Raw genomic sequence first — 14338 nt, 5'->3', positions numbered from 1 at the left:
GCCTTTCACCCGGGTGAGGAGGGCCTCTCTGTGTTTGCTAACCCCATGGTCAGCCAATTCTTAAAAGGGCTCAACAGCCTACCCTAATGCCCATCAGTCTGAGACCTCAACCTGGTCCTTTCTAGACTCATGGGACCACCTTTTGAGTCCTTGGCGATGTGCTCCCTGCTATACCTCTTACAAGTTGGCGGTCCTGGTGGCGATGATCTCAGCCAGGAGGGTGTCTGAACTCAAGGCCCTAACCTCAGAGCCCCCTTACACCATGTTCTATAAGGACAAGGTGCAGCTCAGGCCTCCTCCTGCTTTCCTCCCGAAGGTTGTATTACAGTTTCGCATTAACCAGGACATCTTTCTCTTGGTGTTCTACCCTAAGCCGCATTCTAGGGGCCGGGAGCAGAGACTTCACTCACTAGATGTCCTCAGGGTGCTAGCTTTCTACATAGAGAGAACGAAACCATTCAGAAAATCGGTCCAGCTATTCGTGGCAGTGGCGGACAGAATGAAAGGCCTACCCATGTTGTCACAACACGTTTCGTCATGGATCACATCCTGCATCTGCGAATGCTACAACCTGGCAGGGGTTCCAATCACTGCATACTCCACCAGGATGCAGATTTCAACAACAGTGTTTCTGGCACAGATCCCTACTCAGGAAATCTGCAGAGCAGTGATGTGGTTCTCCAACCACACTTTTACCGCACACTCTGTGGTTACACAGCAGGCCAGAGATGATGCAGCCTTCAGACGAGCCGTGCTCCAAACGGGACGACTCCAACCCCGCCTCCTGAACTTCGGCTTGTGAGTCACCTGATTTGGAACTGACATGAAGAAGAAAAAATGGTTACTCACCTTCTCGTAACTGTTGTTCTTCAAGATGTGGTGTTCATGTCCATTCCATTACCCTCCCACCTACCCCTCTGCCGGAGTAGCTGGCAAGAAGGAACTGAGGGAGTGGCGGGCTAGCAGGGCTCTATATTGGGTGCCATGATGGTGCAACTCCAGGGGGCGCCCAGGCCGACCCTACAGATGCTGCTAGGGGAAAAATCTTCCTGCTAGAGAGGGTGTCGTAGTGTAGGCCCAAACTCCTGAAGAAAAACAGCAGTTATAACACGCTCAAGGTGACCCTGAAATTCACCCTACGCTGGACAGTCTCTAAAAATGCATTTACGGGCAGACCGACATCTGGCACATTGAGCAATTCCCATCTGACGTACACTGAGCACTGCCCTCAGTCAGCCAGAGACTCTGACGGGAGAAGGGGAATGGCAGTAAGAAACTTCCAAAACTTGATAAGTCCAGACACATTCCCTCTTTGCCCTATTTTTAAACATCAGAATTTTGCAACGGCTTTGAGAACAAGGCCAGAGAGTCCATAGACATGCTCTGGATGCCTCTCCCTACTTATTCCCTAAAGTCTTATGAAAGACAACCAGAGAAATAGGGCCCACTAGAATCCTATTTGTCTTTTTCTGGACACAAAGGGTTTCATTTTCAGACCTTACAGCTCTGCCAGAGTTAGTGATGGTAGTGATAACTGCTAATATATGGCACGGATCCATACAAAAAGAAAATGGAAACTTATTCTCCCTGCCTTGTCAAGTGGGAAATGGACTACAAGCTCAGAACCAGAGTCATGATAGTTTTTTAGGAAATAGGCACCCAGCAAACACTTTGCAAAGAAAGGTTAAATCAAGTAACCATCCACCGGTAAGGCCCAAACTATGTTCTGTAACCTCATTCCTAGAATTTCTGCAGTGAGGTCTTCATTTTTCTACAGTTGTATTAAAGGTCTAGGTTTCAGCCACTGACAAGTAAGAGAACAAAGTAGGTGATACTCACTGGATCACCCTAACTCTTCTGCACAGTAACTAGGTTAAAATCCAACAGTCAAGAGGCTAGGCTGAGCCAAATTCTCTACAGGTGTAACTCTATTGCAGTCAATATATTCATTCCTGCAGAGGATTTGGCCAATTACGCTCAGACTTTAAGCTCAAGAGAGTTAATGCCAGTGTGCTCACCAAAGCCCAATTCTTCCATTTTCGCCAACACTTAATTCTTCTCGTCTTCTGGCATCCCTGCTCCCTGCCTGTGGAGAACGTTTTTGGTGATCTATTGTCAATTTCTAGAACAATTGCATATTTATGCATAATAGCATTTCTTGGATCCAAGGAGATGAAGTGGAAAGCCTTCTTTGAGTAATCACAATAAGGACCCACTGAAAAGGCTCTCACCTATAGGCACCTACATAATGCTACCTAAGACCCCACTGTGTTTGAAGCAGAAGGATATAGCATAGCACACATAAATTGCCTATGCTATCATAGTCACAGTACTCTCATCTATATTTGTCAAGTCCTAATTAAAGCTTCTCTCTTAGCTGATTATCAAACCAACTGGCTATTTTGGTGGAGTTGTGGGTTTTTTGGTTTCTGCAGATGTAGGTTTTGTAAACCATATCCACCAATGAGAGTTCATAATCTACCCAGGGCAGTGATGGAAACACTGTCATCATACTTAATTAAAATTAAACTGCTCAAAAAGTGGAGAATATCAAATTGTATGAAACATTAGAGGGGTGGCCTGGCTGTCCCGAGATCTTTTGTGTGTCTGATTTCTAACACTGGGACCCAGCCCCTTGTCACTTTGCAGATCTCCCAAGACAAGTGAAGGGCCTCTTTCTGCTGCTTTCTTTTCCTGGGGACGTAGGCAAAGTATTGTCCTTGTGCCCCTATGAAAGAATAGCATGCGTATGTGCAAAAAGCCTTGATTATTGGTCAGTCTACCTGACAGATGAGCAGAATTTTGGAGGATGACATCAGTTTGGACTGATAGAAAATATTTCCAGAGAAAATATTATTAAAAAAAATCTGGACTTCCATCTATTTTTAATACTACCAGAAAGTGGAGACTGAGTTGAAAAATCAGGAACTTGAATTGATACAAACATTTATTTCACTATGTCTGCCAAGAAAGTTAAGCAAACTGTGCTTGTCTATGATAAATAAAAGGCACAAAGGGCACCGCATATATCAAGGAGCCCATGAAACATAATATTGTCTCATCACAATTTTTGTTGAATGTTTTATGTAACCGCAAAGCAAGTTATTTTTGCCTTATGTGAAGGATGTGGGGACATCACCACCAGCTGAACGAATTGGCCAAGAATCTATGAATAAACAATGAATGGAAGTGAATTTGCAGTAGTTAGACGGTGGTTTTCATCACAGGTTTTTTTTTAAAGTAATTTGATTCCATGGCTACCTGTAGAATATTGCAATAATTCTTCTGTAAATACCATCAAACACAGTGTTGGCCGAGACATACTTCTGCATGAACAAAAACAAAGATTGCATCAAGTGCCAGTGCTGTGTGAATGAGTTAGATGCAGGGAAAGTTTTCAAAACAATTAGGTGACATTTTATAAGTTACCCTGCCTGCAGATTGGTCACAGTTCCATGACAGAGGGCGATAGCTCCATTATCTGTTCGGATTTTATACAGCAACAGCCGTGCCCCCAGCACAAATTTTGCGCAGCTCCCTTTGTGGTGTGTTATGCAAATTATTTCATGAGCTAGTTTGCATATTTACAAATAATTTGTATAGAAACAAACTTTAGCTTTAAACAGTAGTGTGGATTTACTGATGGTAAAAGACAGCCCCACCCCGGTGCTGGTAAACGAAGGCCCCTGTTGAGCTCCACTACAGAAGCAGAGCAAGATGCCCACACCCTGCCCTGTCAGCATGCTTTAGCCTGGGAATTAATCCACAGCAACAGGCCCTCCAGCTTCAGGCAATCGCCCTGGTCCATGTGGTTCTTGGGCTTGCTGGTGAGTCTGACAATTACTAACCAGCAGGCTTTGCACTTTGTGTTGTGAAAGCTGGAGCAGAGAGACCCATCAAACTCATGTCATAGAGGGCCCACCAAACTTCCATTACATGCAAACTCCTACTGAGCTGGGCTCGATTAATACCAGTGATCTGCAGATGAGAAGCTCTGCAGACAATGTCCTGAGGCATCCAAAAAGTGTCAAGGGCGGTTCCTACACCTACACACACGCGCGCACACAATTATTGCAAACCACCTCATTAAAAATCATATGACAAATCCCTCAAAATCATGTGAATTGCTTAAAAATCATGAGATTTAAAATAATTAGGGTTTTGGGGACTGATCCTGATGTCTAAACGCCACAGAAGTTGAACACATGCCTCCCCCAAGGGCCTGACTGACTGCACGTCTCGCCGTAAAATTCAACCTGAAAAGAAACACAAACCAGGAGCACCCACCCCCCTCTTCCTCCCTACTTGGACACCCCGCTTCCCCTCGTGCAGCCCCTGGGCTGTCTCAAGCTTCCTGAGGGAGTTTCTCCAAGTTTTGACCCCATTCCATGGCCAAAGTGCAGCCCCCTCAGCAACAGCCCCCCCCACTCCAGCATGGCCCAGCATTCCCCTCTAGCCCCTTATCCCACCACCAGGCCCACATTCCCCCCCCCCCCCCCAGTAAACCCCACATTCCTTCCCATAGGCCTGAGGCAACCCACTCAGTCCCCAAGCAACCCCCACAACCCCCCCCTGCAGGACTAAGGCAACCCACTCATCCCCCCAGAAGGCCCCAGCACCCGGCTCTCCTGCCCCTCGGCCTCTGGCCTGCAGAGCAGGGAGGGGCTGCCCTGGTGGGACGTGACCCGCGCCAAGCGCCTCCCGCCGGTGCGTGCGATACTGGAGGGCGGCGGCGGCGGCCTGGCTCCCCAGCCGCGGGGACTCCCTGAGCAACGGCGGTGGCTCTGCCCCGCTCAGGGCCGTGTTGCAGCAACCTCTAGTGGTCAACGAGGGGAAACCAGGCGGAAAATGCCCAAGGTGCTGGCCAAAAAACCCCCGCCCCAAACGCCATGGGGGATGTGTTAGTCACAGCTAGTACCCGGCTCCAGGTAAGGTTGCCAACTTTCTAATCGCACAAAACTGACCACTGTAGCCCTGCCCTTGGGGGCTCACTCTCCCCCACCCTCTGGGCTGGGGTAGGGGGTTGGGACTCTAACTGGGGGTGCAGGCTCTGGGGTGCGGCCAGAAATGAGGAGTTCAGGGTGTGGGAGGGGGCTCTGGCCTGGGGTAGGGGGTGAGGGCTCTGTTTGAGGGTGCGGGCTCAAGGCTGGGGGATGAGGGGTTTGGGGTGCAAGAGGTGGCTGCAGGCTGGGGCCAAGGGATTCGGAGTGTGGGAAGGGCCTGCAGGTTGAGGCAGGAGGTTGGGGGTATGGGCTCTGGGGTGCAGGCTCTGGAGTGGGGCTGAGGATGAGGAGTTTGGGGTGCAGGAGGGGGTGCTGGGTTTTCGGGGGGGCTCAGGGCTGGGGCAGGGTGTTGGGGCTTGAGTTTACCTCGGGTGGCTCCAGGTCAGCGGTGCAGCAGGACTAAGGCAGGCTCCCTGTCTGTCCTGGCTCCGCACTGCACCCCGGAAGCAGCCAGCAGCAGGTCCGGCTCCTAGGTGGGGGTGTCCATGAGGTTCTGCGTGCTGCTCTTGCCTGCAGGCACCCTCCCCCCCAGCTCCTATTGGCCGCGGTTCCGGTGCTTGATGGGGGGGGCAGCACATAGAGCCCCGTGGCCCCCCTGACAAGGAGCCGGACCTGCTCGCTGCGGAGCCAGGACAGATAGGGACTAGCCTGCTTTAGCCCTGCAGCACCTCCAACCGGACTTTTCACCGCCTGATCGATGGTGCTGACCGGCACCGCCAGGCTCTCTTTTCAACCCGGCAGTCAATGGAAAACAGGACACCTGGCAACACTACTTCCAGGACATGGGCAGAACAAATGAAACCCCTGGGCTAAGTCCGGGAGCCTGGCAGTGGCTAACATGGTATTGTGCCATGACTGCGATCACTAGCCCTGTTATACAGGGGGAGGAGACCTGAGGCACAGGGTAGGGGAAGTGGCTTGACCCAGTTCACACAGGGAGGCTGCACCTGAGTCAAGAATGGCCAGGCCAAGTGCTGTAGCCACCTGAACAGCCTTTCCATCTTGGCTAAGCTGCTTTCTCCTGGCCCTTAGCCAAACACTCTCCAGAGCATTGTAGTTAAAGGATAACCCATAGCTGTTTGAGAGTGAGGCAATTCAGTGTTACAGGTCCACAAACTCTCTGTGTATACGGTTAAGGCTGCAGCATTTCACTGGTTCAACCACTTTGGAAGCTACAAAACTTTCTCTCACACCAAGAGGCATAGGTGCTAGAAGTAGGGATGCAACCTCCCCCCACCCCACCTTGAAGTGGTTTCCATGATATACAGGGTTTACAGTTTGGTTCAATGGCGCTTATCAGCACCCCTGTCACGAGAAGCTTGGTAGGTTTTTCCAAGTATGACAGTAAAAACATTTACAGACTGAAACACTGTTGCAGTAGTTAAACATGACACCAAATGACATTTTTAAGGGCATTTTATTACAAAGAGAAGGGCTCAGCTTATCAAGTACAGGCATCGTGTGTACAACCCAATAGTAGACTTTATTTATTTAAAAACATTGCAAGCTTGTGTGTGTTCAGAAAGCCGGCCTGTTCAACACAGCCCTTGTTCCAAACCCTCAGAACAAAATGATACAGGAAATAAATGGACCAGCTAAAATCTGTTTTGAAACTTTCACTAGAGTTAATGAATGAAACTGATGGCTGGTGTTTAAGCTTTGAATGAAATAAGGTTGTTTTCAGTAAGATATATGATTTGGTCTATGAAGCTCACATACCAAATCTGTCTAGCAGATAAGCTCCCAGTTCCAGTCTAACACCTTTAAATGGAAGAAAATCAGTTTTTGCTAGCATCTATCCTTGGGATTACCACAGGGTAATTCTGGACGTGAGAATGTCCTACCAGATAGTGGGGGGTGCTATTGAAGTGTCTCACACTGAAAATGGTGAAGTGAGACTGTGTATTAAATGGAAAACTGCATACAATTCAGCCTTAAAATGACTGGCTCTTTAATCTCTGTAGTTCATAAAGCCCTTCTAGTTAAGCCATCACATGGCCAGTTTTGCTGACTCTTTCCCCGCCAAATTAGTCCTGCAATGATGTGATAAACTGAAGATTTTGAAATAATTGGATTGCTGAAGAAATGAAGATGATGTCCGAGACAAAGGGGCCATTCACCCACTGAGCCATGTGTGTAATTCCCTGCTAACACTAATGGAAATCATGCTCAGTCAGAAGCCAGTTGGCTGTTTAAGTTGACTCTTCACTGTATGATCAATTAGGACAGTGACTGCTTGTCACAAAGAAAGCTCACACTGATAATTCGCCCTGATGAAATGGGAAGTGCAGAAAACAGGCCTGGTTCTTCAGCCGTGCCCAGAGCTAGCTTCCTGACACATGTTGTGTTGTGCTTTATTTGCGACAATTTACCCTGACGTTGTTAGATGTGTCTACCCAGTGTGACACTGAGTCTAGCGCTGATATCCAATTGTAAGCTTGCTCAGGAGAACATAGGGTTAAAAACACACTTTAATTGGGAGGTTTACATTAAAAATGCAATTTCCCCCCAACGTAAAAAAAGAACCATATAAAAATAATTTTTTTTAAAAATCAACAGATTATGTTTTAACAAAAGTGCTTAAGTTCGAACTCACCCTTCACATCGTGGCAAAGCAGTTACCAAGTGAAATTAAAAGCGTATTTGGCAAAGTGACCTGCATAGTGGACGGGCACCCACCCTGTGTGTGTGTATGTATGTCAATATGGGTAGTGTCGTATGACCTCCCTTTGTGCCATTGGCCTATAACAGGACAGGATATGGTAGCCATTTCTGGTGCATAAATACATGGCTTATCAACCAACTCCAAATGCATTTATGGGTGATGCTAATAAAATGTTTTTGAAATTTATAAGGGGTGCATCTACCTTGGTAATAGTCAAATGGTAATGTCCCACCATTGCCGCTGTGCAGGTGAGATGCTGTAACGTAGACAGGGGTCAGGTATTTCTCTCACTGGGTGCTCTAGTGTCTGAGTTCTGTTTACACTTCCATTGCTGGTGAATTACCTGTCCAGTTTTTGACAGCATATATCCTTGCCAGTTTTTGATTGTCAATGGATACAGAGAATTCCACGATTGCTTTCACCCACCCTGCTTCCCCTCCAAGAAACCCTGATCCTAGTTCCTTACATTGCCTAGTTCCTTACATTGCTGCTTTCATTAACTGTGCTTGCTGATCAGACCACCCAACATGGCTATGGAACGAAGAGACTCTCCATAGCCATTCGACAGCGACTGGTGGGAAGTACAACGAAACCTGTATGAAGGACATCACCCCAGTGTCTTGAGACAACCTACTTCTGTGATCACCAAAGTCTCCAATCACTTTTGTCCAAGCTTCAGTTCACAACCTTGGCTCAGATTCTGATTTCAGAAAAATTGCTTGCCTCCTTAATCTCCAGGCTACTGGATTTTTCTTTTCCAGGAGGCTTGAGGAGTTGGTTAAAGCCGGTTTCACTGTATTTAACTAAGTCTGGCTCTAATGCAAGACACCTGGATTGGTGACAAAGGAAGGCCTTCCGAGACCTAAGATACGAATGCAGGAACTTGAATACAATTCTCATCAGCGGACAGTGTGTGTGGGATTAATGCACTGTGAATGAATGGGAGCATATTCCCAACAGGTAGTTCTGTGTTGGACACGTACAAATTAGAGTCATTCAAAGCCCAACAACATCAAATAAAAAATAAAGACACGTCCTGAACTACCAAGTCTATGTGGTTAGTTGACTGACTAGGAAGGTGTTCTAGCAGGAAACCGATAAAGAGTCAGGCTAATTCTCTACTGGATTCCAAAATGGCGGCTGTGGATCCCGCGGTAGGGAATACTGATCCTGGTGCTTAACTTAGACCCCGACGCTTCTTCTTTTTCTTCTGCCAACAAATACTTGTTCTCCTAAGAGAGCGAGGGAGACAGAGAGCGATTGTGTGAAATGCTGTGTATCGAAAAGGCAACGTGAGTTTTTCATCAGTTACAGGAGATTGGTGGTTCTGGTGACAACTCAGCATTCCCCTACCTTTCACTTTCAGATGCATATTTACCCTTTGTTTTTGGTAAGAATGTACCCTCCAGGTGACATTCACCCCAGTGCAGAGGGCATGTGCAACATTTAAGCCCTTACGGCAGGGTTTAAGTAGTGGTTATTTATGTAGGTTTCCCATCACCATGGGATCTGCGCTCCCAGGGCTGTGTGCAGCCTGTCTGTCTGGGCCTTAGTTTTATGCTTTGTGAACACACCCATTATCCTACATACATCCACTGTGTGGCGAGCCATACCAGTCCCTGGGTTAGAATTCAGCAATGGAAAGGCCTTTGATGTCTGTAGGATTCCTTCACGTGCGAGTCACTTTGGATCGTTAATATAAAGGAATGATGGAAAGAGGTGCTCCCTAAAATTCAGCCATCGGTGGCTGGAGCAGGGAAGCTTCTCAGTGCAGCAAAAGGATGTGGTGGGGCGTCCAAGCTGAGAACGACGGCTCTGTGCCAGCTCTTCATAGCGCCCCTCAGAAGAGGGTTGGAGCGTGCGAGAGGGAGCGTTATGGCCACTGGGGCTGTGGTTACGTGCGTCCCCTAGTGGCTGCTTATCCCTATGTACGGGAGGACCCAGTGTCTGCTGCCTCGTTGTAGCCCAGGGATGGGCTGCCCAGCTCCCCGACACCGGACAGGAGTGGATTTTGTTTTATTTGCGCTGCCTGGTTTGCCCCCAGCCGTTTACTCTGGCTTTATGTAGGTGGGAGGGGTGGATGCCACCTCTCAGCTTCTCCACCAGGCAGAGAGGTCAAGCGACTCGCCCGAGGGTGCAGAGAAAGTCAGCGCTGGAGCTGAGATTCAGACCCAGGCTCCTGTCCCTTACTCAAGCCACCAGAAGACACTTTGCTCTCTCACTACCCACAAGAAGTGCAGAACTCCCATCTCGCACTGGGAGGATGTTCCTACCTTTCTCTCCTTTCTCCCCCTTCGGGCCCCTGGGTCCTTGGGGTCCTGGAGGCCCCATTGGTCCAGCCTCACCTGGAAGAACAAGAGAAACGTGTTTGCATTTCATCATGATTATTCTGCAGGTCAGTCCCCAGTTGCTTGCAGCAAGAAGTGGGCTGGGGCGAGAGGGACAAGGACATGAACGACACTAGGGATCAGATACTGAAGGTGGCATATGTAATGCTCAATTAGAAGGATGCATGCTTCAGGGAAACTTCTCTTCACAGAGGCTTTGCTGCTAGCTGGTTGCCAGAGGTTACTGGAACTGACAGCAAGGAGGTAGCAGGATTGCAATTCTTACCTTTGGGCCCTGGGTAGCCCATCTCCCCCCTGTGACCAGGTGGCCCTGGGATGGTACCATATGCTGTAGAGGAAAATGAATGAGAACATCAGTGGGATGTGCCAGCAAACAGGACCTAACTCTTATTGCAGAAACACTGAACAGCATTGCAATGAGACTCAGATCAAGGTTTTCTGGAACATTTTCCTAGTTTAAATAGTATTGGATGGGCTGTTTGGGGTGGGTTTTTTTTTTTTTAAGGTTTTGTACGTTCAAGAGACACTGAGCCAGACTCTGAGCTCATTTCCCCTGATGTGGCTCTAGAATAATCCCGCTGGCTTCAGACGAGCTTTTCTGGATCTGCAGTGATGCCATTGAAAGCAGAGCCTGGGCCACTGTCACGTCACCAAGGTGGAAAGCTGAGCAGGGAGTTCTTAGCTAAACATACATAGATGCAGCTGGAACCTGCAGAGCCGGCGCAGGAGTGCCCTTAAGGCTGTTGTGAAGGGTTTTACAAAACATGATGGGCAAATGTGGCTGTTCTGACTAAAGTCTAGATTGTTCCTGACCCTGTGCTGGTCGGCAAGGGAGGTAGAGATGGAACAAGTCTTCTTCCCTTTGCTTGTGGCACAGGTGACAGAGAATTTTGGTTCCTACTCTTGCAGTATGCAAGGGCCAGGGGATGCTGCTAGCTAGAGAAGCACTGGGAACCCCACCCTCGCTGAGTGCCCCAGACAGCAAAGCTGGGCCAGCATGGGGAGAGGGCAAGAACACACAATGTTCTGGGATGACCAAGGAGGGACCAAAGTGTCTCTTACTTCTGAAGAAGTCCATGAGGTCCTCGGTGACGTTGCCATAATTTGCAAACACCTTGCTGACCCCAGGTGGCCCCGGGGGTCCTGGTGGACCTTGTGTGGCGTAAGTGACCATGTCCCGGAGGAGGCCTCGGCCTGGGGAATCAAACACAGGGTTTAAAATAGCATGACACAGAGGAGAGAACCCCCTTCAGCGAGAGGAGCACTGTTCCTAGGGCGATTTGAATGGCAAGTTCCTGGCCCGTTAATGTATCTCCATCCCTGCAGGGTGAATTCCCGGGAATAACCCTGAGATCCTGTCAGAGACCCTCTCTTCCTGCAGTAGAAGATTAATCTTAGCGGGTCAGCGCTGCATGGGATTTCACTGTTGTGCAGCTGGCGCTACTGTTTGTACTAAACGTCTTGGAGGACTGTGGTTTTATTTTCTCTTCTAAACCACCAGAGAACAACGGCCCCTGTGCAGGGAACCAACACAAGAGCCCAGCCACCACGCGAGGACTTAAGAGGGACTTCTGTGGTGCATTGGTACCTCTGCACAGGGGTCAATTTCACCCAAAGACAGAGGGAGGCCAATCCCCCAGAGCTGTGCATTTCAGTGTCTTATCTGAGCAGGTTATTTTCATTTCCCTGGGCAGGTGAGCGCTGCCCCTTGCCTACTGCTAGAAATAAGGAATATCAGTTCATTCTGGCTGATGTTTAATCGGCAAAGAGTTCAAACATCAATCTGCACCCAGAGTTTGTGGCTCTGCAGAAATTTGCTCCCACTGGCTCAGGAGAAGAAGTAGCACCGTCACTGAGTCTGATTTCCTCCCAGTTACACAGACATTCTCCTCCAGCACAGCAAACCTCACCGTGGACTCACAGGTTGGCAGGTTCAGCAGGTCAGTGCTTTGCACTGCCAGTGGCAGGGATCAGTAGCTCTGTGCCTTGCTCCCAGTGGTGATGGGCTCAGGCGAGAGCTGCATCCAGCACTGCTCAGCTGGAAGGAGTTTTGTCCCATCTGATGGGAAGTGGGTAGGAAGAGAAAGTGGTGGATGGTGCTAGATGGGATTTGCAGGGGACATGGGGGGAAGGTGTTGAGGTTTCACCATGCAGCAGGAGAAGGCTTCCCACTCACTCTGTATGCTCTCCGACACCCGAAGTGCCAGCTCGTTGTAATCCAGCGATCCGGTGAATGACTCGCTATAGGATCCGCTCGAACTCATCGATCTCCTCTGTGCTCTCTCTGCTCCCAGGGATCCACCGTACAATCCGCCTGCACCCATCGAGCCACCGTACGACCCATCGCTGCCCAGGGCGCCACCGTATGACCCATCACTGCCCATGGCGCCACCGTATGACCCATCGCTGCCCATGGCGCCACCGTACGATCCTCCTGCACCCAGGGATCCACCATATGATCCGCCTGCACCCAGGGATCCACCATATGACCCAGCCATGATGCCGCTATCTCCTTTTGGCCCTGGTGGGCCCATAGGCCCTGGAGGCCCGGGAGGCCCTGAGATGAACCTTCGAACATCATCACCTGCAAAACACAACAGGCGCTGATGGGGCTGTGCTAGCAGACAGACACACCCACCCTGCTTCACAAGGACAGGGTCCATGGGGCACTGGCAGTGGTGGCCGACAGCCTGGGAATGCTGGGTAGTAGCTGAGATCTGCAACCTGATTTGTCTGCAGAATGCAGCATGTGGCAGTGCACTTCACTTTCCATCTGCAAACTGCCCCAGGAGGCTGGCATGTGTCCTGAGCCCCAGATGGGGAAACTGAGGCACAGAGCCCAAAGATGGAGGCTCCCCAGATTAAAAGCCACTTTTTCAAAGGTTGCCCTCAGTGACTTGCCAGCACAGGACAGAGCCAAGGCTGGGTTCAGGGTGTACTTGCTGCTTGCTCAGTCCGCTAGACCCATACCTCCTTCCATTGCCCATTAGGAAAATGCCTTCCCCATTAAAAATGGGGCAGTAAAAAACTTATGACAAATCCACCTTTAAATACAACAGTAGTAAACACTCATTGTCTCTCCAATGCCTTGCATCTTGGGATCACCAGATGCTGTGTTAGCCCCACAGTCTGCTGCAGAATAGATAAGATGCAACAGGTGAAATTCAGCCCAGGGCAGAGGTCTGGCACAGGGACTAGGTACCATTTAAGTCCCGCTTCAGCCTTTGGGGGCCTTAAATGATACCTAGTCCTTGCAGTGAATTTCACCCAGAGCGAATCCTACTAGATCATAGATCAGACTTGCCAACTATAACATTGACCAGAGCCAACAGCAAGCAGAGTGGGTGGGTGGTGAGATTGCCGTCAGATACAGAGTCTCCTTACTGGTTAGATATTGGATCAGCTCGCTCCTAAATGTGTCGCTCAGCACGTTGTCAGTGTAGGAGAAGTGGCCAGTTCCTGATAGACCTGGTGGCCCTGGTGGCCCTGGAGGTCCAGGGGGTCCTGGTGGTCCAGAGACGGAAGCATATCCCACACCTTGGGAGAGCAGGGATGGGGAGAAATAATATTTTTGTGAATGGAAGGTGACCTGGCAATTACACTTGTTTTGGAATCTTGATTGCTTCAAGATTCCAACCCGAAATTCCACCTCTCTTTGTGCCCTGAAATGCAGACATTGATGAGATTTGCAAGCTGCCTGGGGACTCAGTCCCATTTAATGGGAATTACGCATCCAAATCTCCTGGGCAGCTAACTCGCAGCCTAAATCTCCCTGCTGTCTCTGAATGCCATTTCCTCTGCAGGCCCAAACCCTTCCTAGCAGCTGTTGAGAAGAGCAAACTCCTTACTTTGTAGGTAAGAGGTGACATCCTCTAGGCTGAATGTGGAGAGAGAGCTGCCTGGCATTCCGGGGATTCCTGGGGCTCCTGGAACTCCGGGGGGGCCCTGTGGCCCTGGGGGCCCAACAATGCCACTAAATTCAGAGCCTGAAAGTACAATGGAAGAGAAAGAGAGTCATTGCAAGGCTCCCACCCCATTGCAACCAAACTGTCGCTCCCCTGGCAGAAACCTCTCTGCTGATGAAAGGGCTTCACTCCCGCATGTTTATTTGCGGTAGGAGTGTGTGGGGAATCCAAGAGACTGTGCTGTGAATGGCCTGCATCGGGACCCGCCAGCGCAGACGCATGCTTCTGGAGGACTGCACGGACGACGAATGGGCGCAGAGGCCTGTGTTGTGGTCAGTTCCTCCCAGTGCAGAACAAGGGACCAGATTTGTATTTGTTTTGTACAATGGCATTAGAGGCTCCTTTGTGTCACACTCG

At 49.5% G+C, this 14338-nt stretch overlaps 1 protein-coding gene across 1 annotated transcript in view; it reads right to left on the bottom strand.

Annotated features, from left to right (window-relative positions):
• Positions 1 to 6419: 6419 nt before the first annotated feature.
• Positions 6420 to 14338, bottom strand: part of COL17A1 (collagen type XVII alpha 1 chain) — a 118386-nt gene continuing 110467 nt past the window's right edge. The window contains exons 53-59 of the mRNA XM_073354444.2: positions 13865 to 14002; positions 13401 to 13553; positions 12193 to 12600; positions 11079 to 11210; positions 10282 to 10344; positions 9942 to 10013; positions 6420 to 8900 (exon numbers count right to left, since the gene is read on the bottom strand). Of these exons, the coding sequence (XP_073210545.2) occupies positions 8851 to 8900; positions 9942 to 10013; positions 10282 to 10344; positions 11079 to 11210; positions 12193 to 12600; positions 13401 to 13553; positions 13865 to 14002 (1016 nt within the window). The 3' untranslated portion in view covers positions 6420 to 8850. The remainder of the gene's footprint in view (positions 8901 to 9941; positions 10014 to 10281; positions 10345 to 11078; positions 11211 to 12192; positions 12601 to 13400; positions 13554 to 13864; positions 14003 to 14338) is intronic.

The sequence above is a fragment of the Lepidochelys kempii genome, chromosome 7 (genome assembly GCF_965140285.1).
Source record: "Lepidochelys kempii isolate rLepKem1 chromosome 7, rLepKem1.hap1, whole genome shotgun sequence".
Lineage (NCBI taxonomy): Eukaryota > Metazoa > Chordata > Testudines > Cheloniidae > Lepidochelys > Lepidochelys kempii.
The sequence above is the reverse complement of the archived record's forward strand: the minus strand, read 5'-3'. Positions and strand labels throughout refer to the sequence as shown.